This window comes from Dermacentor variabilis, chromosome 9 (genome assembly GCF_050947875.1).
Source record: "Dermacentor variabilis isolate Ectoservices chromosome 9, ASM5094787v1, whole genome shotgun sequence".
In the NCBI taxonomy this organism is placed as follows: domain Eukaryota; kingdom Metazoa; phylum Arthropoda; class Arachnida; order Ixodida; family Ixodidae; genus Dermacentor; species Dermacentor variabilis.
In genome coordinates, this window is record NC_134576.1 from 45,111,367 (window position 1) to 45,138,275 (window position 26,909).

General features: G+C 49.0%; 1 protein-coding gene across 1 annotated transcript in view; it reads right to left on the reverse strand.

Annotated features, from left to right (window-relative positions):
- Nucleotides 1-431: 431 nt before the first annotated feature.
- Nucleotides 432-26,909, reverse strand: part of LOC142558324 (uncharacterized) — a 71,469-nt gene continuing 44,991 nt past the window's right edge. The window contains exons 9-10 of the mRNA XM_075670471.1: nt 17,679-18,041; nt 432-2,279 (exon numbers count right to left, since the gene is read on the reverse strand). Of these exons, the coding sequence (XP_075526586.1) occupies nt 618-2,279; nt 17,679-18,041 (2,025 nt within the window). The 3' untranslated portion in view covers nt 432-617. The remainder of the gene's footprint in view (nt 2,280-17,678; nt 18,042-26,909) is intronic.

Genomic DNA, 26,909 nt, shown 5'->3' on the forward strand with positions numbered 1-26,909 from the left:
GAAATACGGCTGACATGGTCGGCATCGAACCCGAGACATCCAGAAGCACCATAGCCACAAAGCTACTGCGGCGGATAGAGAATTAAGTACTTATTTTATAGGTGGCCGCTTCCGTAGTGTCGTATAGACGCTGCCGTGCTTTAATGCGGCTTGCACCTATTCTCTGCCTTCTCTCGCTACTTCATCTCTACCATTCTAGCTGCCTCGCCTCCGGATTGTTGTTCGTTAGTACAAGGGTAGGCGCTGTAGCTCCTGCAATGCTTTTGCGGGGACCCGACGGATAATTGCGGCAGTCGAGAGGATATTGTGACGACGCCCAGGGAGCTAAACAGGGCAATGTGGCGACGCGATGACAAGGTCCTAACGTGTTTCTCACGTCGCCTTTCCTCGATTCCGTGTTCCCTGTTGTCACGAATATACACGTTATGACATATGCGACATGGTTTCTTTATTGACAATTTGAAATGCGCAATGACATTTTAAAACTCGTCATAAAATCGCTAAAGACTTATGATAGCAAGCACAATGATGCAAAGTAAAAAAAATCATGAGGTTCACTGCGTTTAAGAACAGTATTCAGTGCAATGTGCTTGATGAACTAAAAGGGGGCAGGTGCATCAAAAGTGGCCGAAGGGCGACATGTCAATCGGAACACACATGCTGTGCAAACACTTCTGTATTTCTGCCCGAACTGCGTCACTGAGGGCTGAGAATTGGCCGCGACTGGCTCCCGGTCCGTCACTTACTGCCGCTGACTTGTATAGGCAGGCGAGGCCGAACAGCTCGTCCTCGGCTGTCCTGAGGGCGTCCTTCAGCTTCGCTACGAAAACGCCTTTCTCGCAGTCCATGCCCTTGCAGAGGATGTCCGGGCCCGCGTCACAATCCATGATCAGCGTCAACGCCAACATGGTCGCCCTCGTGAGCTCCTTGTCCGCCACTAATTTGGCGGCGCACGCCGCCGCAATGCTATTGATATGCAGCGACCGTGAAATCGCCGAGTCGTGCACTTGAACTTGTCCGTTGCTGCAAAAGAGCCTTAGCTCGCGCAGACTGTAGTTTTTCGTTAGGCCACGTCGGAGACGGCGCACCAGGGCTGCATCCTGCGTTCTCTCTTCCTTGACAATAGTCAGCTTTCCAACACTGGAGTTCCTCCGCAAAAAGCTTTCGAACCCTCGCGCCGTGGCTTCTTGCGAGCAGGTCACAATCAGTTTCAGTGACCTGATGGATTTGGAGCGCTCCAGTCCTTGAAGAAGGAGCAAGCCGGTACCCGCGGTGGCAACCACGCCCAGCTTGAGTTTCCGGAGAAATACACTTTCTCGTAAGAACCGCGCAAGCTGTCTGGCGTTTTTGTGGTTGCAGAAGTGGAATCCCTCGAGGTACAGAGTCGTCAGCGCGTCCTGGATGTTCATAAGACCCCGGAACACATTCCCAACTTTTCCCGTGGCTGGGCAGTGGAACTCAAGGTGACGAAACACTATGCCCTTTTGCAAAGCCAAGGTGATCGTCTCTGACTGAGAAGACGTGAAAATCCAGTGAACACGATCCTCCAGTCCACTAGACAGGATCTCTCGGAGAAGCTCGATCTGCTCGCCCTCCTTTCCCGTTAGGACGCCTAGTTTCACCTTCATACAAGAGGATGCGCTTCGTGAAAGGGCCCGCAGAAAGAGGAGGGCGTCGGCGCAGGTGAACCCACAACGCTTCAGGTTCAGCGTCTGGAGATGCCCGTTGCGTTCCATGGCCTCGCTTAACGGGAGCGCACCGCCCATTCCAAGACGCGAATCACGGAGGCACAACGTTTCCAGCCAGCGGCTGTTCTCAAGCAGGGCTCCCAGGTGGCTCCAGGAGCAACTTTCGTGCGACATCCATGTCATGTCGAGGCTGAGAGTGAGGAGTCGCAGCGTCATGTTCTGGGCCAGTGCAGAAGCCAGTGTGTCCAGATAGACGCCGACCGGGCAACAGCGCCCCAGTTCGAGCTCCAACAGCTGCGCGTTGTCCTTGAGTTTCTCGAACAACTGGGAGAGGTCACACGCGATTTCTAAGCGCAGAATTTGCAAGGAGGTGTCTAACAGCCTCGAGACCAGTTCAGCGCGCGCCGCACTGTTACGGACTCTCCCTCGCAACTCAAACTCTCGCGGTCTGCGGTGCTCCTTGAACTCCTGCGCGAGTCTGGCCAGGACGGAGTCTTTCATGGTCACGTTCCGAAGGGCCAAACACTCGAGTCCGTGGTTGGCAATCACGACGGAAGAAAGACAGTTGCCCTCAGCTTCCATCAGTGTTACCTGCAGTTCAATGCAATCGAAGTTATACAAAAGAAAAAATAATATGTCACGAGTTGCTACACGTGACAAAATTGGACTTTCGTGGTCCTTGTATACCCGTTATTTGTGTATTTACTTATTGCGCAAACAAGAACAACAAAATATTCGTTTCCCTAGCTTTCGTTCCACGTCAAAGATAGATGGTGCATGATCTATCGGTTAACAGATTTTCCCGACAAACGCTAAAACGATTCCTGACTTTGCTTTATCTGGCGCTTAGGAAAATGGGGTTTGAGGATAATGCAGCTTACGCATAATCAACCAGCATGTTATGTTTTCTGCTATGACTTCTACGCTTTGAGACCTGCGCTAAGCTCTCATGTTGGCTTGAAATGTGCCCTTGTCAAAATCTGCAAGTATGAAGGAACAAGTGCAGCCGCACGTTCTTTTCACCTTTCATAGACCCTAAATCAGAAACGATTAGGAATCATGACAAACAATGTCGGGATTACTACAATATAGCAAAATAAACAGGCGTCGCAATGATTGATCACGTTTCGATAACTGGAAGCGTGAACCTTACCGTATATTTAACATCGGTTCATCGCTTTTATGCCGTAGTCTTTCGGCTTCATTAATGATAAACTCCTAAGTCTTACGCGCCAAAACGACAATCTGATATGAGGCACGCAGTAGTGGACGACTACGGGATAATTTTGACCAAGTTGGGTTTCTTTGACAAGCACTTATGTAGGTGCACGAACGTCTTTGCATTTCGCTCCCATGGATATCCGGCCGCCACAACCGCGTTGCGTATTAATTACAGATAGGCCTTTCTGGTGTATTGTAAGAAATTGTTTTTTTTTTCGTGGCTGCTACAGGGTTGCACGGAAGCCACCTGTCGCAGCGGCCGCTCTGTAACGCAGCTTGCACGTAGCGCAGCGAGGCACCAGGGATGCATGGTGACACCCCTGTGTGTGTGTCTTGTGAGAAAGCCATTCTTTTGGTGCCCTCCGAGAGCATGAGCTCAATTTACGGAAGACACGCCAGTCCGCTCAGCGAATGTTGCCAGTCAGGCGGAGAGGAAAGATGTTATTACCCTCAATAATCTCAGATAAGCCTTCGCTATTACTCGTAGCCAATACGGGCGACCGTGTTTATATGTGTAACGAGGTTGTTTCTAGAGAATTATCGGCGTTCGAACAGCGATACAAACACGGTTAATTTTTATTTCGTTTCCTAAACTTAAGTCCTTGTTTATGTGTTGTGCATACAGGGACCTGCGCCTTTTTTTAAAAATATTTAAATGCAAGTTCGCACTTCCCGCTGCTTTGCTTTTGCTCACATTTCTCGGCAAGATTGCATTTTATGGGTTTCATTGTTCGATATAACGCTAAGCACTATTACTTGGCTGGCCTGTCAAAAACTAAATGCGAATTTTCTTTCGCCTAAGCACCTCGCCATGTGATTTCACCTAGTCTAGTCTTCTGCATGGCAAAGGAATACCTTAGAAATGCTTTTTATTTGCTCTACTGGGATGTAGAATACGATGGGTGCAGCCGAAGGAGTATGTGCACTCTTTAGAGCGCGCCTCTTAGGCGCCCGCTCCTCGGCGAGTGTCGGCCTCATTTGTAATCGAACGAATGAGCACAGCGAAAGATGAGAGCGAACGCGGGGCGCAGCGGGAAATGAAACAAATCGGCGAGAGCAAGGAGGCGCGAGGAGGAAAGCGGAGAGGAGGGTGCAGCGACACCATGAGAGCGAAAGCGAAGGAAGGTATCACGAAACGGTGAGGATGAAAGCGGGATGACGGCGGCAATCAGGCATGCGGCCAGCGCGGAAACGAAGCGCTGGCGTGGGCTTCGGAGGCACTGCGCATGCGCTACTACCACCTGCGCCACCACCGCAGCTAGAGGATGCTCGCGTTCTCTTCACGCTTTCTTACTGAACGAGTGACGCAACCGGTGGAAACGCTTCGTCTGCCGCTGCTGCTAAACGATGTGCCCGAGCACCGCGCCGCTAGAGCACCCTGCCGACCATAATCCAATTCTTTACCGCAGTGTACCGCGAATTTAAAACACCTATACAGCTGCGCTTAAAATTCGCATTAAGGAGTATCGTAGCAGTCAGGTGATTTCTTTTTCTTGACAGCGACGTCGGCGCTTAAACGCGCTGCTGAGTTAGAGCGAGGCCGTGAGTCAACGAGCGGACCCACATATCACTTCTGAAGGATTTGAGAAGTCATTTACACAGCTTCGCTGCCTGTGATGTGGTCCGTTTGCTCAGATTGACATATATGTGCAAAGGCTTTTTTTTTTAGAAGCGAAACTGTTAAGGGCTAGTTGCCCCAGGACAGTGTCCGTGTGTAGACAAATTCCCGGGTCAGCCCGGCATTGCACTATTTTCGGGATGGGCCCACGTATGGAAAATTGTCGGTCTACTCGCGGACGCGATCCGCCAGATCCTAGCCATAGACAGCTTTGCTGTAAAAATTTTATGTAGGACATTTGTAGAATATTCACTGTAGAAAGTTCGATTTGCTAATGTTTGCCTTGACAGCGCTTGATGAGCGCACAGCAAGGAATGGCCGGCAAGGTCCATCTAATAGGTCACAAAGCTTGGAACGAAAAGCGTGCCAAAACCTATCGTCAAAGATATCAGTGGTGCACGATTGAAGCACCACTTGGTGAGAGGGAGGGGCAAACACTGAAACTAGAAAACCTATGTGAAAAAAAAAGGTTCGAAAACTTTTAATCAGAATACTGTCATACGAGTAAATATTCCGTTTCAGATATGTTGTAGTGAAACAAGAAATGGTAACTTTCTTTTATTTCACAATTTATTAGTTCGCTCTCGGTGACTCCTATCAACCAGTGATTCTGGCGCAAGACTTGGCAAAACTATGGAAACCACATATGTCGTGCGAAAGGCGCTGCTCATTTGAACGCGGCGGTTTCATCCGAATTCTTTTATTGCGTGTTTGTATGAAGTGAAGTCCCTTCAAGCTTTGCGTGGCCTAGCGCACGGCATTCGTTGGCGAACGGTTTCAGTGCAGGTGTTTTATCTCGCAAGTTCACGCTTCGGCATCCAACGCAGTGTGTGTCGTCATCACGATAAATGCGGAACTCTTCCAGGAAGAAATGTCGCGCTATGTTCGCTCAGTCTCCGTAAAAAAGGCTCTGAGTGTCCAACGGACAGCAAAATTAGTAAGGGGAATGTTTTCTAAATGATAATGTGGGACAATATTGTCCGATAACTGTTCGATATGAATACGTGATGTCGCACGGAATTGCGAAAGATTCTGTGAGAAGGTTTCGCACACGTTGCTATGCATTACGACCAAGCTTTATGATTGTGTGCTGGACATAGTGCTTTTCATCCATTGAAACATGTTTTGTTTGGTCAATTATATTGGCTGCGTCATTCCATACGAATAAAACTGCAGTTTATTTTGATGCCTTTGAGGCACTGTCATTTATTTAGATCCTAATTGCACAGCTTCCTAAGGAACCTGCTGGAACAATAGCCGACAATAACAGCCAAATTATGTTCGCATTGAGACGTACGCCGCTCCTATAGTTTAATGACACGCTGGCGCTACAATTGAATCGAGTCGCAAGCTCGCCTCAGCCTCAAAAGAAAAATAACTGCTGGCGTAACAGTCAAATTGCCGGACGCTAAAGAAATTCAAACATTCGCGCCAAACAGCATAAGATGACGTCACTGCCATTTCCGGTTGCGAAGTCAATTTTTTTTTTATTTTTTCCTCGTGGTTGGTCCCGTCGAAAGCTTCCCTTGATTTCCTTGTCATCTTCATTCCAAGCGTAGAACTGGCGTTTTTGGACTGCGTTTCCTGAACCGTAAGGATATAGTGCTCCGATGCTTGACAAATGTCGCACAATGTACATGCTCAGTTTCTTTCTCAACAACCTTGTGTTAGTTTCAGGCTCCTGAAATCGTTGTGATTCATTGGTTATTTTCACTTGTTGGTTCATTGTTTATGTATAGAGTTTTTGATGATGATGATTTATGGGGTTTTATGGCGCAAGGGCCAGGTATGACCAAAGAGCGCCATGTCTGTGGTAGTGGGTTCGCAGTGTAATTATGATTACTATGAAATTGGTGTGACGTGGCTGTAAAGGGGCCTTAAAATATACGCTCTAAAGTGCATAAAATCTGTATAATAAAATTATGGCGATGACGTATGACTTGTACTATGAACATTTAGATGCATTTAAAAAGAATGATACGATAGGTAAAATATATCTGATTATAAGAAATCCCAGAGCACTGCTGCCTCCTTAGAGCCCTCGAAACACAAGGGCCTGGAGGCATGTGCTATGCAAAACAATTATCGCAGCGGCATCCTCTAAAGAGAGGAAGCGCTACGAATGCACGGGACTAATAACATGTAAGACCACATCTCTTAGGAAGCCTAGGACTGTGTCTGTATTAAAGAACTGTTCTGGACCGAGGAACATTACAGGATGAAGAGGAATGTGCTGCCTGTATGCTAAGGAAAAATGTCTCATTCTTTCAGATTCGGCTTCCCGACACTCCTTAAGGACGTGGAGCACGGTCAGCCTCTCCCCGCATCTACCACAGGTTGGAGGTTCCCTTCCAGTAAGCAGATAATTATGGGTGCCAAATGTGTGTCCTATTCTGAGGCGACAGAATAGGACATCTGTTCGCCGAGATCTTGTTGGTGAGGGCCAAAAACCTAACTGGGGCTTTATAACGTGCAGTTTGTTATTTGTTTGCGCATCCCACGTGCACTGCCAGTGATTTCGCAGTTTATTTCGTAGGAAAGGCCTCAGATCTGTGACAGGCACATCAGCGGTAGGGTTAACAGCTTGAAATGCCAGTGACGTGGCCATCTTGTCCGCGAGAACGTTACCTTCGATTCCCCTATGGCCAGGGACCCAGCATATTATGATATTCTGGTTAGATGAGTACGCTTTACACAATACCGAATACAGTTCACTGAATACGGGATTTTTATGTTTGTACAGTGACATTAAGGCTTTCACGACGCTTAGAGAGTCTGTATAGATCGCTGCTTTTGGAAGTTTTGATCTTCTTATATGCTTCACAGCAGAGAGTAATGCGTAGGCCTCGGCCGTAATGATGCTTGTTTCCGGATGCAGTACATCAGATTCCGAGAAGGATGGGCCGACGGCTGCATAGGATACCCCGGCATTTGACTTCGAAGCGTCTGTGTAGAACTCTGCGCAGGAGTGTTTGTACTGAAGTTCTAGGAAATGCATTCTGATTTCGGCCTCAGGAGCGTGCTTTGTAACTTTTATAAAGGATATGTCACATTGTATCACCTGCCACTCCCAAGGAGGTAAGAGCTTGGTTACGTGCATTAAGCGATGCTTGAGGGGTGGGATATGCATTTCATCGCCAAGCTCCTTCACACGCAGCGAGAAAGGCTGTCTTATGGAGGGACGATTACTGAAAAGTGTAGCGCACGTCATATCGGTAACGGTATCAAAACATGGATGTTCAGGATTAGAGCGTACTTTAAGGCGATATGTAAAGCTGATGTATGATCTCTGTAGGTGGAGAGACCATTCGATTCGGCATATAAGCTTTCAATCGGGCTTGTTCTGAAAGCGCCCGTGGCTAAACGGATACCTAGATGGTGAACAGGGTCTAGCATCTTTAGCGCGCTCGGGGCGGAAGAGTTGTATACCACGGCACCGTAATCTAATCGCGACCGGATGAGGGTCTTAGAGATTCATCAGGCACTTCCTATCACTACCCCACGTAGTCTGGGATAGAAGTTTCATTAAGTTCATTGTTTTCAGACACTTTTCTTTAACATGTTTAGTGTGTGGGACGAAAGTGAGTCTATTGTCGAGTATAACACCTAGAAATTTGTGCTCTTTGCTTACAGGTATCTGTTGTCCACACATTTCTAAGCAAGGATCCGGAACCAGGCCTCTCTTCCTTGTAAACAAAACACAAGAACTCTTATGAGGATTGATTTTGAATCCATTTTTTTTGCCCACCCTGACACTTTGTTCAAACCATGCTGTACCTGTCTCTCGCACACTGCGAGGTTACAGGATTTGAAACCTATTTGAATGTCGTCCACATAGACGGAATACAAAATGGCCGGTGGTAAGGAAGCACGAAGTGTTGTCATCTTAACAATAAAGTGTGTGCAACTGAGCACGCCAACCTGGGGTACACCAGTTTCTTGTGTAAAAGGACGTGACAGCACATTGCCTACTTTCACCCTGAAGGTACGATTGGACAAGTAGCTTTTTATTACGTTTAGCATATTACTATGAATGCCCATTTCTGACAAATCTCTAAAGATTCCGTAGCGCCAGGTTGTATCGTACGCCTTCTCCATATCGAGGAATATCGACAAGAAAAACTGGGTGTACAAACGCGTCACGAATATGTCCTTCAATACGTACAAGATGGTCGGTTGTGCAGCGCCCTTCTCGGAAGCCACACTGATAGGGATCAAGCATTTTGTTTTGTTCAAGGAAATGGATGAGTCGCCGATTTATCATTTTTTCAAATACCTTACACATGCAACTTGTGAGGGCTATCGGGCGGTAACTTGCCACTGAAGAAGGGTCTTTTCCTTGTTTCAAAACAGGGACCACAATGGCTTCATTCCATGCCGATGGAAGGTACCCTGCGTCCCAGATGGTGTTGAAAAGTGTAAGTAGTGTAACTTGCGTGTCATTGTGTAAGTTTTTGAGCATTCCATACATGATTCTGTCGGATCCCGGTGCAGAGCTCTTGCATGCGCTCAAGGCAGCTCTCAACTCTACAATACTAAAAGGACGGTTGAACGGTTCATTCTGCTGACACTTTCTTATGAGTGGCTTGCATTCTTTTATTTGTTTGTATTTGCAAGGGTTTTGAATAATTGGTCGAACTCGACACGCTCTGAAAGTGCTCCCCAAGTGAGTCTGCCTGATCTTGCAGTGTGTCGCCCTTTGTATTTACCAGTGGGAGTGAATACGCTGGTCGACCTCTAATTCTATTTACCCTGTTCCAGACTTTGGCCTCATCTGTAAACGAGTTAATACTCGATAAAAAGTTCTGCCAACTTTCTCTTCTGGCCTGCCTGCGGGTTCTCCTGCCTTGTGACTTTACTTTTCTAAAGTTGACAAGATTCTCTGCCGTGGGCGAAGCGCGTAGCAAACCCCACGCTTTGTTCCGATTTCTACGTGCGATTCTACATTCATCGTTCCACCACGGGACGCGCCGTCTGCGTGCCAAGCCACTTCCTTCAGATATGCATTTAGATGCGGCATCTATTATGAACGCTGTAAAATACTCCACAGCAGCATCAGTTTCTAAAGAAGACATATCAGCCCATGAGATGTTAGTGAGAGTTCGAAATTTCTCCCAGTCGGCTGTATCTATTTTCCACCTAGGAGCTTGTGTAGGAAATTCATTTTCTTTGGATGTTCTTAGCAGTACGGGGAAGTGATCGCTCCCGTAAGGATTGCTCGTAACTTCCCATTCGAGTTCGGGCAGTATAGACGCGGAAACTATACTAAGATCTATTGACGAAAAGGTTCTGTTTGCAAGAGAGTAATATGTGGGTTCTTTCTTATTTAGAAGGCACGTTCCAGAAGAAAAAAGGAACTGTTCAACGAGACGACCTCGCGCATCGATACGAGAGTCTCCCCACAAGGTGTGTGCATTGAAATCGCCAAGAACAACATAAGGTTCTGGCAATTCATCTATGAAGGACTGAAATTCAGGTTTATTTAGTTTGTAATGTGGGGGTATGTAAAGCGAACAAACAGGGATGAGTTTGTTTAGCAGGACAACTCGAACCGCCACTGCTTCGAGGGCCGTTCGTAGCTGCAAACGTTGACACGCTATGCTTTTTTGAATTACAATGGCAACACCACCCGATGATGCGATAGCATCATCGCGATCTTTGCGAAAAGTAACGTGCTGTCGAAGAAAATTTGTGTGTTTTGGTTTTAAGTGTATTTCCTGTAAACACAGAACTTTTGGATCGTGTTGGTGGATGAGTTCTTGTACATCATCAAGGTTTCTAAAGAGACCTCTGACGTTCCATTGAATGATTTGTGTATTCATATTGGAAATAAAAAATTGGAGGACGCTTAAGCTTCGCCTTCAAGAGTGGAACGCGACAGCGTTCCCGTCGACCCGCCAAGGGGTATTGGGCTACGGCGCAGCGACTGCGCGCCCCGCATCGGACGCGGTGAGCGTCGAGCAACGCAGCGTTCGGCGCGACAACGAAATGTGCGCCTCAGCAAGCGACGCACGCCTGAGCCTTAGAAACAGCTCGTTTCTAAGGCCACATTAGGCGGGACTGCAAGGTGCCCAAGTGCAGCGAGTGCCACGCCTTCGGGCATGGAGAGGCTGAATGCACGAAGTCATACGCCCGCGCCGCGACTCGAGGAACATTCGGCGATAATAGTGAGCTGCACATGGACGAGGATGAAGCTGAGCAAGCTGCCTCCAACCCAGTGGTCGAGAGCCCAACGGCCGCAGCGCTGAGCGATGAAAAGGAAGGCGCCATGCCAGGGACTCGTGAGTCAGCGCCCAGCACCCCCAAGTCGGCAACCACGAGCATGGATACCAATTCACCGCAAGATATTCCACGCCCTTCTGAAAAAAGCAACGAGGAACCCATGGAGTCTGACCCTGCGGCTGCGAAACGGCGCCACGACGACGTCAGTGCAATGAGCCAGGAGCAACGACTGCGTCTCCTAGAACGCCAGTGGGGCGTAGGCGAAGGGAAAAAGCAGCGTGTCACCAGCGGGCAACGATCGTCGTCGCTTCCTCGCGACGACAACCCGAAGACCTAATAATGGAGGGACGGCACTACACGGCGCGGCGTTGTGCGCATGAAGGTAAGCGCCGTACTGGCGGCCTGGTCTTGCTTAACGATGGCGGCATTTGAAAGACACCTCGTAGTAGCCACGCTTAATGTCAGGGGTCTTTCATCCAGGAGGAGGCAAAATCAGCTGCTGAGACTCGTGACTGAGCAGGAATTGGATATTGTAGCGATACAAGAGACCAAAATCGAGAGTCAAGACCAGACCGACAGAATGGTGCTCTCGTTCAGTAGTCGGTATGATGTTTGCGTGTCTCATGCCGTGGGTACCTCGGCAGGTTGCATGCTGTTGATTCGCCAGTCTCTGGGAGCGATTGTGGAAAGAGTTGAGACTTGCGTTTTCGGTCGATGGATTGTCTGTGACATCACACTTGCTGGTTTGGAATTGCGTATTATCTGTATTTACGCGCACACTAACACGGAAGAGAGGCGAAACCTTTTTGAGACAGTCGGCAACCATTGTGACACAGACCGTCTGCTTGTCTTACTTGGCGATTTCAACTGCGTAAGCATGGCACGCGACAAAACCAGTGCGACGCCCTACCGAGATGCGAGTACTGCCTGTTTAAGTGACATAATTGATCGCTGTCATCTAGAGGATGTTGGTGATTGTCTCGGATGTGGTTCTGGCGTTCGGTTTACCCATTTCCAAGGAACGAGTCACGCGCGTCTGGATCGGGCGTACGTATCTGTTGAACTGATACCGTACTGCGGCGAATACAGCGTACAACCAGTGCCGTTCAGTGACCATTGTCTTGTTGTCTTCCATGTAGGTAAAAGAAAAGGAACGAAAAGCAAGTTTGTGTGGGAAAACTGGAAACTTAATGAGAAGCTTCTAAACGATGATATCTTCGTGGATCGCGTTACGTCGGCGATACACGAACTGCCAATGGCGGACAACGAACTTCTGGGAGCGAAGTGGGAAAGATTTAAGCAGGCAATGAAAATGATGGCAATTGAACGATCGTGCGCTATAAAGCAAAAGCAAAGGCTGCAGGAAAACACGCTGAGAGATGACCTAAAGTTTTTGATAATGCAAGAAGGAAAGCAGCCAGGCACTTGCACCGAAGAAATGCGCACCGTCAAGCAGAAACTAGAGGCAATAGATACGGAGCGATATCGAGGAGCGATCGTGAGGGCGAGGGCACAGCGGCTGATAGCGGGCGAAATGCCCACAAAACGTGCTTTCGGCTTGGAAAAAAGGCACGCCCGCAAGAATGACATACCAAAAATAGAGTGGAACGGTGTAATCTTCGTAGACAAAGGAAATATAGAAAGGGCCTTTTATGAATACTACAGCGGGCTCTTTGGTTACACCAAAGTAAGAACCGAAGACTTCAAGACCCGTTTCCTCTCTTTAATGCCGCGGCTTAGTGATGATACGAAAGAGCGGCTAGAACTGCCCATTTCAACAGAAGAAGTGCGGAAAACCATAGAAGACCTCAACCCGGGAAAGTCCCCAGGACCAGACGGGCTAGTAGCACCGCTTTATAAGGCATTCAAAGATGATTTAGCACCGGTTTTGGCTACACTGTTTAATGAGGCTTATGACAAGGATATGCTTCCTCCTTCATTTTTAACATCCCATACAATTTTAATACCAAAAAGCGAAGATGAAGCTAGACTGCGACAGGTTACCGCTTACCGACCCATATCCCTGACTAATGTAGACTACAAGATCTTCATGAAAATTCTGGCTAAAAGACTCCAAGCCGTGATGCAAGAATTAGTGGGACCACATCAGACCTGTGGTATCAAAGGTCGCACCATATATACCAACATACACACAGCCCGGTCCGTGCTCGAGTGTTGCGACGCTTTGCATGAAAGCATCGCAATGCTCCAGCTCGATCTAGAGAAAGCCTTCGACAGGGTGCCGCATGACCTCTTGTTCTCTGTTTTAGAGCACGTTAATGTCGGATCAGTCATCTGCCAAGGCGTAGCCATGGCGTACAGAGGATGCACGACGCGGTTGTTAGTAAATAAGGGGGTGGGAGCGCGCATCCAAGTGCAACGCTCTGTGCGTCAGGGTTGCCCCCTGTCACCATTGCTTTTTTGTTTGTATATTGAACCTTTTTGTTTGAGCGTTATTGAAAGCAACAGCGTTCATGGTTTTCGTTTGCATGCGGCGGAGGTCCGCATTCTCGCGTATGCTGATGACATTGCCGTATTCTGTGCTGACTACGAAAGCGTTCGTGTTGTGGTTCAAATTGTGAAAGACTTTTGTTCTGTGAGCGGGAGTGCTGTGAACTGGGCTAAGTGTTTGGGGTTCTGGCACGGCGACTGGCCCTTAACCCCAACGAATTTCGCAAACATGACTTGGACAGCAACCCCAGTAAAATATTTAGGAGTGCCGCTGGAGAATTATCGCGACAGTGAGCCATATTGGAAATGCCAAGTTGCTGAAATGCGTGAGAAGGCCGACAGGCTCAAAGGCTTCAGCTGGTCTATTTTCGCGCGTGCCACAATTTGTAACCTTTTTTTTGTAACCAAGCTGTGGTATGTCTTGCAAGCAATTCATTGTTCTCGCGTCAATGTGCAGAAGCTGCACCGTGTATTTGCGGTTTTTGTGTGGGGAAGCACTTGGGAGCGGACACGACGCACCAATCTGTTTCACCGCGTCCGCTCTGGAGGACTAGGTTTGGCCCATCTATATCTGCGCCAGTTGGTTAACCGATTTATGTTTTTTCGTGACACGAATGACCCCTTTTTGCGAACTGTGTGTCAGGTTAGGTTGGGCAGGGTTTTGCCAAATTTGGTTGTCAGTTCGGAGAGTATGCAAGGGAGCATTTTTGGCTTCCTTAAAGAGGTGTACATGGCATGTCGCGTCTTGCAAGTGCGATTTTCGTTTGAATATTTGTCAGTGGTGTCGCGAAAGAAACTTTATAAGGACCTGTGTGAGGTCTTTCTTCCGGTACCGTTGTACAGGTCGTTGTACTGTGCAGGTCCATGGCAGTCAGTTCTAAAACGTGTGAAAAGAATGACTGTACCAGGCGGAGTTAAAAGTTTCTTCTTTAAGCTCCATACGAACACTCTTGAAGTCAAGACGTATTTGGAAGCGAAGGGTTTCTTTGTGCCTTGGGGAAATCATTGTTTCATATGCCGGAAGCCGGAAACTATCGAACATGTTTTCTTAGATTGTTGGGGAGCCCTTTTCTTTTGGGACATTCTCCAACGCACGATTAAAAAAGACTTACCGGTGGATGCTTTCGGAATTAGATTTCTGCCCGTCGAGAGTGAAGACGGGGTTCCTTTTGACATGATTATGATATTGGGCCTGTACAGTATTTGGCGATCCAGGATGGCGGTCAGCCACGCAGACATTGATGCCAGGCCGATAAGACAGTATTTTTGTGAATCTGTTAGCAGAGCTATTGAAGGATACAAGATACAAGACCCAGTGCCTGAGTGGCTTCCAAGAATGGAAGCTTTGCTACACATGCGTGAATTTTAATCTCATCACGTAACCCCAAGTGAGGGTGACGTATTTTTAGCATACGTGTTGTGTTCTTCGCGCGGACTGATTTTGTAAACTGACGTGTTGAAGTCGGCAATAAAGAAAAAAAAAAACTCGTGGCTCAGTGGTAACGTCTCTGTCTCACACTCCGGAGACCCTGGTTCGATTCCCACCCAGCCCATCTTGGAAGTTGCTTTTTATTTATGAAGTGCCTGTCGTGATTTATCGCTCACGGCCAACGCCGCGGACGCCGACGCCGACACCGACGCCGACGACACCGGCTTTTCTGCGACACGAGCTCCTTAACGCTATCGCGTTAATATATGCTGTGTGTACGGAAACGGAAGTGATGCATTAGATTACAGAGCTCTTTCGAGGCCCTGTAACCGGGGTTCTGCCTTTTCTGGAACGTTCGAGGGAGCCTCGCCGCTCCTTAGGCGCTTGGTGCGCCGTGGGGATAGGTGTTGTGTCCATTGCCTCTTGCGAGGCAATGGACACGCGCTCTTGCGAGCGAGAAGTTTTTCGGGAGAGTCACCTCGGAAGGCAAGACCCCTGCGCCCAAGAGCCCGGAGGTCGGTGGGGCTCCCTGTGGAATTTGGCTGCGCCGGCTGTTGCCAGCGCTGGGAGGTGCCGGGGAGGTCGAGGCAGCCTCGGCTGCGCCTACCTTCGTGGCCGCTATCGGTCCTGCGGGATCGCTGCGTGTAGCGCAGGTTGCCGCAGATAACTCTCGTGGGGCCGACAACCCAAGGGTAGCCTGGCCTGGTTGCTGGTTGGATGGAGTAGGCTTACCTACTTCCACCCTGGGGGCAGGAGCCAAAGGTACCTGCTCGCTGCACGCGGGCTGGGTACTTGGCATTGGCCGCTGCGACGCTGCCCCCCGACGCGCCGCATCAGCATAAGGTGTGCTGTGGAATGGTGAGCACCTCTTACGGGCTTCCTTAAATGAAATATTTTCTTTGACTTTGAGGGTGATTATGTCCTTTTCTTTTTTCCAGTTCGGACAGGAGCATGAGTAGGCTGGATGGTCTCCACTGCAGTTCACACAGTGAGGTGTGCCACTGCAGTTGCCGGAAGAGTGGCCCTGTACTCCACACTTTGCACAAGTTACTTGACCACGGCAGCTATGCGAGTCATGGCCAAACTTCTGACATTTGAAGCACCGTCTTGGGTTGGGGATATATGGTCGCACAGTTAACCTGATATATCCTGTTTCGATGGTTTCTGGTAGTACGCTGGATGCAAATGTTACGATAAGAAGCTTGGTTGGAATTTCCTTATTGTCCCGTCTAATGATAATACGCTTTACATAGGTCACATTTTGATTTTTCCACCCTTCCAGGAGTTCAGCTTCTGCCAAATCCTGAAGGTCTGCCTCTGACACGACTCCGCTTGAGCTGTTCATTGATCGGTGTGGTGTAACAGAAACTGGTATGTTACCAAAGGTCACCAGACTGCCTAGCTTTTCGTATTGATTTTTCTGTGGGATCTTAAGAAGAAGATCTCCGCTTGCCATTTTCGTCACCTTATAACCTGACCCAAAGGCTTCGGTCAAAGATTTTGAAACTATAAATGGTGAAATTACTCTGGCTTGTTTCTCAGGGTTCTCACTGTGTACTACGTGGTATTTTGGGTAGGTCTCTTTAGTGCGGGTGAAACATGTGCTCAGGTCTTCGGTGCGCCCCCTCTTCTGAGGGTGACGATCAAGTAGGCGGGGAAATGCCGGTGTTCCCATAGTATTTCAGTTTCTTTTCGGCAGTGATGGCGGCCACCCACCACGGAGCCCAACATGGGGACGCTGCAGCACTTAACGGGTAAGGCTGCTGGCGCCAACCGTACATTGCCACTATAACCTAATATATTATACCCAAGGGAGGGCACATACACAAGGTTAACACTAGCCGCCTAGGAAAATTAGGAAGTGATGGAAGAAAAGAGATGAAAGGACAGTGAAAGAAAGAAGATAGGAAAGAAAAAGGTTGAAGAGGTGGACAGGAAAAGGTGACTGCCGATTTCCCCCGGGTGGGTCAGTCCGGGGGTGCCGTCTATGTGAAGCCGAGGCCGAAGAGGTGTGTTGCCTCCGCCGGGGGGCCTTAAAGGTCCAAACACCCAGCATCGGCTCAACCCCCAGGATCCCCTTTTCCCCAGACACGGCTAAGCCGCGCACGGCTACACGCGGGAGGGTCCAACCCTCGTGTGCTCGGGTCCGTGGTTTCGCAACACACCAAACGCCTGCTCACGCAGACGCCCCTGCGGGGTGTATAGAGTTTTTGGTATGTGTTCAATAAAGCTGTGTCATTCCATGTGCGTAATATTTTCTACAGTAATTATACCGTGCATTTACAACACAGACCCCAATAAACGGCGATTGCACTCCGACATTGAAATTAGACACCGAGAAACACCGGTTTAAAGGGGGAAAAATCGACAATAAATGACAGCCGAATTTCAAGAAAAATAACACACCGCCAGAACGGAACACGAGCTATGACGGACGCCGTAGTAGGCGGTGGCTCGGTATTATGTTTGACGACCTGAGGGTATTTAACGTGCACCCAGAGCTGGGTAGACCAACGTTTCTGCATTCCACACCCGTCGCAAGACGGCCGCCGCAGGCGCGATTTGAACCCACGACCTCCCGATCAGCGACGCGACGTCATAGGCACTCATCCTAAGGGTTACAAAATACGTATAGCATGAGTCGTTTAGTAAAACTGGCTGTATTGATGCCCGTGGCGCAGCCAGACAGACAAGCGATCCATAAGTCACCAGAACCCTTACTACTTTTTGGACTCTGGTCTAACCTTACCACTCGGTCGAAAGGCTTGCCTGTCTGATCGTCAGATACGATCTTCCTCACAGCTGGTCAAGAATGAAGAGCGGCAATAACAATTAGACGAAGAAGAGAAAGCGAGTATCGAATTCTAAGGAAGGTTGGGAATCAAACCATGCAGCAAGCTCTTTGCTCAGCACCAGACCGCCACTGCCACTGACCAAGCACAGCGGTTCCCTTGTGAGCCCCCTCACAACATTGGGCCACGTAAAGAGCACTCAACTATCGACGCCTTCCCGATGATGCCTGGAAGAAACGAGCCTTCAAGGAACTCACCCTGTCGAGGGTGACGTGCGTCAGCAGCTCCGTTTGCTCGAGCGCCGCAAGCAGGGGGCACACGTCGAACGGGGGCTCGACTCCCTCGACGCCGACCAGGTGGACCGTGGCGACCCGCTCGGCGAACGTCACGTGCCGCAGGAACTGCACCGGCCGGAAGCGCTGCAGCACCGACACGTCCAGGCGGACGCCGGAGAAGCAGCGGTGCTCGCGCAGAAACCACAGCGCGAACAAGAAGAGGACCACCGCTTTGGGGTCGTCGGGGGCCACCGGATCGTTGTGGGTCATCGCGAAGTCCAGGCTGCCTTCCTGCAGTTCGTTGAACTCCATGCCGAACGGGTTCAGGAACTTGTTCAACTCCTCCTGCGTCGTGCGCAACGTCAACGAAGTCTGTAAGAGCTGCTTACACAAACAAAGTGAGCTGGTTCGCTTCATGGCTCGAACTCACACAAGGTGTGTTATGTGTAGAAGGCTTTAACTATACAGTATGTCCCAACTATCGTGCCCCGAGATATTAAAGTGTGTTATAGACCACGTGGCTGAACAGAACCGAAGGAACGTTTTTTTGCCGCCGCTTGGGGATGCTCTGATTATTTTTGGCATTCCGCCTAAATGCATAATTGGTGTTAATCGATTGATCAACTTCTCAAATATAATTATATTAGAAGTGTCGGTGAGATAATTGTAGTGTAACATGAAAAATCCCGGTACTGCTTCCCATTGCTGAATACGTGCTACATAAAAGTGTATTTCCGAACATAAAAGAAGCCGGCGAAGACACGCAAAATTACCGCTCGACTGGCCGCTTGAGTCACTTTGCGTGTATTCGCGGGCTTCCTTCATGCTCGGAAAAACACTAAGCACGTATTGAGCAATGGAAAGCTGTATGGGGAGTTTTTCATGTTACGCTACACTTCTCTCATTGACACTTTTCATCTAATTATAATATTTGAGAAGTTGATCAATTAAGACTATGTAATTAGGCGGAATCCCCAGAACAATCAGGTGATCTCCAAGCGGCGGCAAACATTACCACTGTTCTGTCCAGCTACGTCACATTTGCACATTTCTTAAATCTTCATGCATGAAAGTTATTATATATACCACACGCACAGTTATCCCTACTGTCTTACTTCCCTTACCCCATTAGCTACTCCGGAAGCTGTATTGCGCAGTAGCAGATTGTCCTGCTAACACATGCTTTATACGAGTGGAAAATGCCTTTTGCCGCCGACCTGCGCAGACAACGAAAGGACGAATGTCATCCAGTGCCTTATCGGCTGGAAACGCTGTGACCAGCCCCAGTGCTGTGACCTCGACATATAGTGCAAGCAGTAAACCGCTGCAATGGATCTGATGTGTGCCGTGTGCGATACGCTCGCGTCACTTTGTGTGTGTGGACGTGGTTGAAGTGACAGAACGAGTTACCGCTTGCGTCACCATCCAGCAGCGGGCACCTGCTTCGTTCTGTTGTGTGCACGGGTCGAGCAGTGAAGGCAAGTGAAACGCATCGCGGGTGACATCGGCTGCCCTCTCGAGCAACTCTACGTCGTCTCCGAACTGCTCTTCGGCAAACTGCATGAACCTGTATGCCTCCATATCCAGGGCCTGGAAGCGTCAGAGTTGTTAGAGAAACATGGTGGCTCGAGCACAATATTTCTGTCACGCGAGCAGACACAAACTATTTTACGCAAGCGACCGTTTACCAAGATGAAAGACTAACAGGTGTAGCGCAGCAGACGCACGGCAGCAACGATCTCTTTTCAGTGTTTCCTTCTGAACGCGCTACGGGAAGAGTGGCGTTAGCGTTCGAAACAAAATCGGACAAAATAAACTGGCGCATTTCGAAATATAAAGTGAAAGCACACTGTATTACACGATTTCCAAATTAACTTAAACGCCAGAATAAGAAGCGTTAATGTAAACATTTAGTGTAGCTACCTCCGACATGGCAACGTGCATCAGAGTGGTCACAGCAGCCTTGTCGCTTCACGGACTGTCAGTGCCATGGCTGGGTGGCTATAAGCAGAGGTCGCCTTGACCGCGAAGGACAGAGTGCACATGCTGGCACAAAAGTTCCAAGGTTAAGACGTACGGAAATGAAATACGCAAATACGGAAATACGCAAATGAGTTCAGTAAATCAACATGAGAAGCAGTTCATGTCGTCTCTGTAGACAGACAACGATTGCTGTTTCAGATATAGACATGGTCACAGCCATAGGCGCTAAGCGAGTTGAAAGCTTCTCGTGTTCAGACAGGTATGACATGGTACATTTCCTCGAACTACTTTCGGACAGCTGAAACGTAAAATTATCTGGCTGATTAGTTTCAGCGTCTCAAAGTTACTGCGTGTGACAGTCACGTCGTAATTCATGAATCCCGCTTAATATCGCCCACCTGTGGTTGTTCAGTCTAAAATCTCGGCTTGAATGCTCTTATGCGTTCCACCCTCGTTCCAGGCTAAGGCGCGGCCAGTCATCGAAGCGGTAACGTCATATTTGAACACCGCAGATTACTTTCAAAAGTTAACAGCTGGAGCGACACTTAGAGTGTAGCGTAAAATTGGCGGAGTTGGTGTTCGTTTATCTTCTAACTGCACCGAGTACAAGTAACAGTCAGGGTAAGACACACCAGACAAGGATGGCAGAGAAACCAAGTGTCTATTGTCACTGGAACGCTGCCAATATTTGGGTTGCGGTCAAGAGTTTATATGGAGAAGCCGTCTGTGCGCATCTAAGTCTAGTCTAAACTTCCGAAAGTGTACAAAGACCTAACCTTGACCTAACCATGCTCTCTTGACCGCTGACTACACATGGACAACGTTTCAGAAGTAAGCCGAGTATAGACCCGCACTCTGCCTGAAAACCATGCGCGCATAAGGACGAGGATGACTGGCCGACGGCGCGCGATGAAGAATAAGAAAGATAAATTCTGGGGTTTTACGCACCAAAATCACGGTCTGGTTACGAGTCAAGTCGCAGTGGAAGACTCTGGATTAACTTCGACGAACTGGTGTTATTCGACGTGCACCTAAATGGGTACACGGGCCTTCTTGCATTTCGCCCGCGCAGCAGGCCGCGGTCGGTATTGAAAGCGTCACCTCGAACACAGCAGGGCAACGCTATAGTATAGCCACCGGGCCACAGTGCGGCGGGTAGGCGCGCGCTCCACAGTTCGCATTAAAAAAAAATTACACTCTAGGGTATCACGTTTTAAAACGACCGTATGATTCTGAGGCACGTAGTACTGGGGGACTCCGGATTGGTTTCGACCACCTCGGTGGTTCTTCGACGTGCACCCAATGCGCGGTACGCGGGCGTTTTCGCAGTTCACTTCGCAGAAATGTGTCCGCCGCGGCCGGAATTCGAACTCGCGGCCTCGTGCTTAGCTGCTCAACGCCAAAGCCATTTCGCCGCGACGGCCGGTGTGTTCACGTTTCGACTGGCCTAGATAGTACTCGGCGCATTACAAGTCGAAGCGACACGCATTATGGAATCGGACACAGAAGCGTATCCCACATAGCAGACAGGTCGCGGTTGATCTCGAAGTTACTTCTAAGATATGCCAGTCCTCGGGGTCCCCCATCCTGCCGCATAGAACAAGGTTGGTTCCTTTCAGCTGGATACAAAGGGCTTCGGGTAGCGGAACTGTATAACCCACCGCAGGAATGTGAACGCCAAGGCAGGAGGCGTCACAGCGACTGACGGCACTTACGTTTTAGCGGCGTCGGGAGCCGGGGGCGGAGCAAGGCACGTCACCGCACGCAGAAAGCAGTGCTGAATATCTGCGGCGGGCTCCCTGTTCCAGGAACGGTTTGCCGTCCCTGCCAGTGATGGCGCCGCAGTAGCGAATTGCTTTCCCCCCTCAACACCAGGCGCGCCAATTTCGCTGGAAAACAAAAAAACAGAAGTAAAAGATGATGTTGCCTACGTCCAGCTCTAGTATTTGTGCTGAATAAACTTTCATCGAATATGGAATAAAAATAACGTAACCTGTGTGGAACCATATCAAGAGGCGCTCGCGAGCTGAAACAAGCCGATTTCATATTTGTGTAGTTTTGGCTGTTCTTTCGCCGCGTGGTGCTTTACGCCTCCTTTTTTTGTTCGTCGTCCTGTAAACTGTGTAGTATGCGTCATTTATTCATCTATTTAGTGCTGCGAAGAAAGCGTGTGTGAAAAAACATGCGAAGCAAGACTGGTGGCCACTTGCACACGGGACCAAATACGGACAACATGTCGAGGTAAGATAACACGCCGATCATCTGAAGCTTCACTTTCACTCCTTGCAGGCTGTAGTACACCATTTTTATTCCTTCAGTAGCTACACCTCTGCTACATGTAACATTCATTTTAGTGAGCATGAACAAGCAGTTTTGACAAGCTAACGGTGCGGACAATGTTTATTTAATGATAGAGAAGCAACTATGCGCGTTTCCAGCTTCCCGGTAGGTGGAAGTAGGGCGTCTGTTGCGGTAAATTCCCAATATTAGCATTGCTCCCACGCTGTAGACAGCCGTGACGGAGCCGTCCGTATATTGTGAAAAAGGCTTTTCCTTCAATCTTTATTGGTTCTTTTTTTTTCGATTACCATGTTACCTTTTTTTTTTCTTTGCTGTCCCTATTCCGAATTCTTGTTGTTATTGCCTCAAAGCATGGCTCGTACCCGCGAGTAGGTATGGCCACATACTGCGTGGAATGAAACGTACACCCAACAACGTGCCGAAAGGGGTTAAGGCGAACACTTAGAACGAATCATTTGGCAATTAACTGGCAGCATAGATTTTGAGAGTGCCTATAAAAACAAATAAAAATGAAATTAAACTGAAAAACTAAAAATAATAATAAAATAAAATGTCGCACGGTCGTCACACTAGCAGCGTAACCATCCGGATGATTCAATGAACTTATGCAGAGCACTAGTCATCGAATTAGGGCTTCTGTCTATGTAACAGCACCAAAAGGCCAGATATTTGGTGTTGTAAGTGCGAAAACCAGTTTACTAGTTGGAAATATGAGGAACATTCTGCGAAGGGAGGAGAAGCGGCAGCAGAAAAATAATAAATGAAAAATAGTTTTCTGCGCGAACCTTCGAATGAACCGTCACCCTCTTCTTCTTTTGAATTTAGTGTCCGCTCATTTGGAAGGAATAATAAATTACTTGGCATCCTCTTGTTACTACCTTGTTTCTCAACCTGTTCGTTTCATGTATACAATTATTATTATTATTATTATTATTATTTTATTGCGTTTTCTTAGACCACGCCAATCTTGTGTCAGCAAACACTGTGAGTGCGTGACTTGCAATTACAATGAGGAGAAACTCCACGATTTTCTCCGATTACCGTACAGCTATAAGGAACTACTCAGCCGGCTTCGTCTCAATGGAATTACACAAGTTACTTATACACAGTCCTAATACTCAAAATTACGAGCAACTGGATAGCTCACACCTAGTCTGGTTTCCGGCTCATCAGGGCCTCTCGGTCAGCCCTAAAGGCAGCAATCCTAACGAGCAAGCTCACTCTGCTGTGCGAGATCTCACATTCCGCGCATCAGATCGGGAACTGCTTCAGGATGACTGCGGCTCCTACAAAGACCCACTTAGTACTTTTCACGAGATCACCTCACACTATAGGTACGGTAGGAGGTTTATTCCTCCCCCCTCCCCCATCGGAAGCTCAACCGAGCTCAGGCAGTCACATTAAGAATGATTCAAACGAAATCTTATCGCACGCCTTTCGTGCTTAACAAAATTGACCAGGATTTTCCCGCGGAATGTAAAAGTTGTGGACACACTCCGTGTCTATTTGATCATATGTTCTGGCTGTGCCCCAACCAAAGGGATTCGGATCCAAACAGCGAGGAGGACTGGAGTCAGCGCGTATTCTTGTGCCATTACCACCAGCCCGGAATCCGAATCTACAAGATGCATAATTTATCCTGCGAACGCCCTTTGAACAAACCCGAGGCTGCGCCGAAAGGCACAGCGCCCTAACTCTCCCTTGACAAGTCAAGATGCTGAGCCGTCAGACAGCGGCGTCCTGCGGAGAAGCATCAACAAGCGACATGTTCAAACGTGCAACAAAGTGCTAGACAGCCCGGCGCCATATTTCCTTTTCCCTGGAGGTCACCGCGCGCGGCAACTTTCAAGCGGGTGGCCAGCGCGGTCGCTGGTTGGACCTCTCGGACGACTGTCGAGTGCTGGCTTTGTATTGGGCCGTTTGAGTGACAATCGTTTCTCGGGGCTTTATAAGCCCCGACGCCGCCGCCGGGAGAACCGGATCCACCGACCCACCGGGAGCCGAGTGCCGCTCTCGAGTGGAGTGAGATGTGTCACGCGTTGGTGTCTCGCCGGACGTCGCCGTGCGGGAACAGTCGCGTTTGCTGTGAGCTCTCGGCCCCCGTGCCGATCCGATCTTGTCCTGTATAATGACCTGTATATAGTGTATAAAGTCCCTTTCTTTATTCTCGCCGACGCCTGACTCGGAGTTTTCGCTACCAACGCTCTGTCACAAAACGGGTGACGAGCGCTACGGGACCACCTCAAAGTCGTAATAGGGGATGGTAGCTACGGGATTGACCGGCATCGGCTACCTCGGCGCGGTGAGTGCCTGAAGTTTACCTGAAACACCAGACTTTCTCTCACATAGGTTATAGTAGCTTAGGGAAAGATTTGGTGTTGCATTGTGTTAACCTTGTCTGTTTCAAGCCTAGTGAGAGTGTTTTGAAAACCAGGGGATGCTGAGGGGTAAACAAGGCAGTGTGTGAAATACTTGCGGATGTCTTACTAGTAGCATTATAGTAGCGTACGGCAGGTATATTCAAGAAGGGTAAACAGCAGGAGGACAGTGTGAACGATGGAGAAGTACAAGGTCAAAGAACTTCTCCAAATTTGTGAGGAGTTGGGCATTGATTTGGGCTCAACCAAAAGAAAGAATGCGATCCTTGAGGTCATGAGGACTGGGGACGTAACGGCTGAGGAAGCCGAAGAGGCCTGGGCGGATATCAATGAACGTCGGGAGCGGCAGGCAGAAAAGGAACGTCGCGAGGAGGAAAAGGAGGAAAAGAGAGAAAAGGAACGTCGCGAGGAAAGGAAAGAGAAGGAGCGTCGTGAGCTCGAGCTTAAAATGAAAGAGTTGGAGACCCGAAATAGCTCGCCGGCGCCTAGTCTCACTTCTAACGTTCCAAGAATACGCGATCAACTTCCACCCTTCGTCGTCGGAGAGGATATGTCCAAATACCTCGTGAAATTTGAGCACGTGTTCGAACGGAATAGCATTGAGCAATCACTCTGGGCACAGAATCTGTTAGCCTTGCTTCCTGGGGAGGCATCAGAGGTAATAACTTGCTTATCGAAAGAGGCGTTTGAGAGCTACAGTGATGTGAAGGAAGCGCTACTGCGGAAGTACAAATTGTCGCCCGAAGCTTTCCGGCAGAGGTTCCGGTATGCAAAAAAGGGCAGGGAGTCGAATGTTGACTTCGCGTTTCGTCTAAAAGCCGACCTGGCTGAATGGCTGAAGGACGAAGAGGTTTACGACGACTTCGACGAAATCGTCGAATGCATCACGTTGTAACAGTTCTACCGTTGCATTGATGAGGATGTCATATTCTGGCTGCAAGATAGGCTAAAGGAGGTTAAGCTAAACAAGGCAGCAGAGTTAGCGGAAGAGTATTACACCCGCCGCAGCTTGCACAGCAAAGCAGTGCGCGTAGAAAAAGCAGATAGGAGAGATGGTTTTTCCGGGAAGCCCGACGAACGGAAGCAAATTACGCGTCGCGAGTTTCGGGAAGACGAGTCCCTTACCAAAGAAACTGTAAGGGAAGTACAGAATGCATCTCAGAATGATAACGGTGGTCCCAAACAGCGAAACGATACGACGCGTTCTTTTGAAAAACGGAAACCGTTAACCTGCTACAAGTGCAAAAAGCAAGGGAACATCGCTGCGAACTGTCAAGAGAAAATCGCTTTTGCAACAATACAGGAAACTCACAAGAACATACGACTATTGGAGCCATATATGCAGGAAATTAAGGTAAACGGTAAGAAGTGCCGAGCACTTCGGGGCTCTGCAGCAACTATGGACGTTATCCACCCGTCTTTCGTCTCCTCGAGTGATCTTACGGGAGAGTGCGATAGGATACGGCAAGTGGCCGAGGAGGAGAGCGTCTGTTTACCGATCGCAACGGTTATCATTGAAGGAGAGTTTGGGAAACTTAACACAGAAGCCGCTGTGTCTGCCGCCCTCCCGGAGCACTTTCCCTACCTCTTCTCAAATAGCTCGGAGCAGTTGCTGAAGGATCAGGCCAAATCATTCTTTGCCGACGTGGCGTACATGGCCCTCACGTGATCCAAAGCGCGCCCGCTGTCGAGGGAACTTGACTTTGCGATGGTGAGCGAACAGCGGTGCGGGGCACACGGACCGATCAAGGTAACTTGAGTGGCGAGCAGGCATGGGAGAGGCAGAGCTCGAAGGCTGGGGGCCTGGGCGAGAGTGTCCTGGAAGTGACTGGGAGTGACGCTTGCAGTGCTAGCCGCGATATGGACACGACAACGCAGGCGACGCAGGCTCCACACTCACTCCGGTTTCCGCCAGCTGGCAGGAGCTGGCTGCAGTTGAAAGGGAAACTCTGATTCGCGAGCAACAGGAAGTCTGTTCAATAGCCGATCTGAGGAAGAGCGTCAAACGGGGAGTGAAAAAAAAGAGGGTTTCATTTTACAAGGAATCTGGCTTATTGTACCGCCGCTACGCGGGTAAGCAGGGTCGCAAATATAAGCAGCTTCTGATTCCTCGAAAATATCACCGAAAAAAATGAATGACTTCACTTGCTTCCTCAGAAGTATGTTTTCGGTCCAAGTGATTTCAAGGGGACCATATTATTTGTCATTATTATTGCTGATTATTAGTTGTTCCTGATATTTTGGTGTGCTGTTAATTTGAAAAATGGTTGTTTGAGCCTTGTGTACCAGATTGCACACCTGCCTCTTGTTGCAGCGGGAGCACAAAGGGGGATAGCAATTTAGTTAGGTTCATTTGGATTATGGCCTTGTCTGGTGTTTGACGGGAGACAGAGGGCGCTTGCTCGTGTTGAGTGTTGCCTTTTGCCGGTCGGTTTTGCAAGCTGCAGAACGACCAACCATGACCAGTGGCGAGCAGCAAGGGCTTCGGAACGACCTGAGCGGAGCTGGTCGTGGTGCCTTGGCGACAACGCGGTGAGCAGAGCTCCTGTCC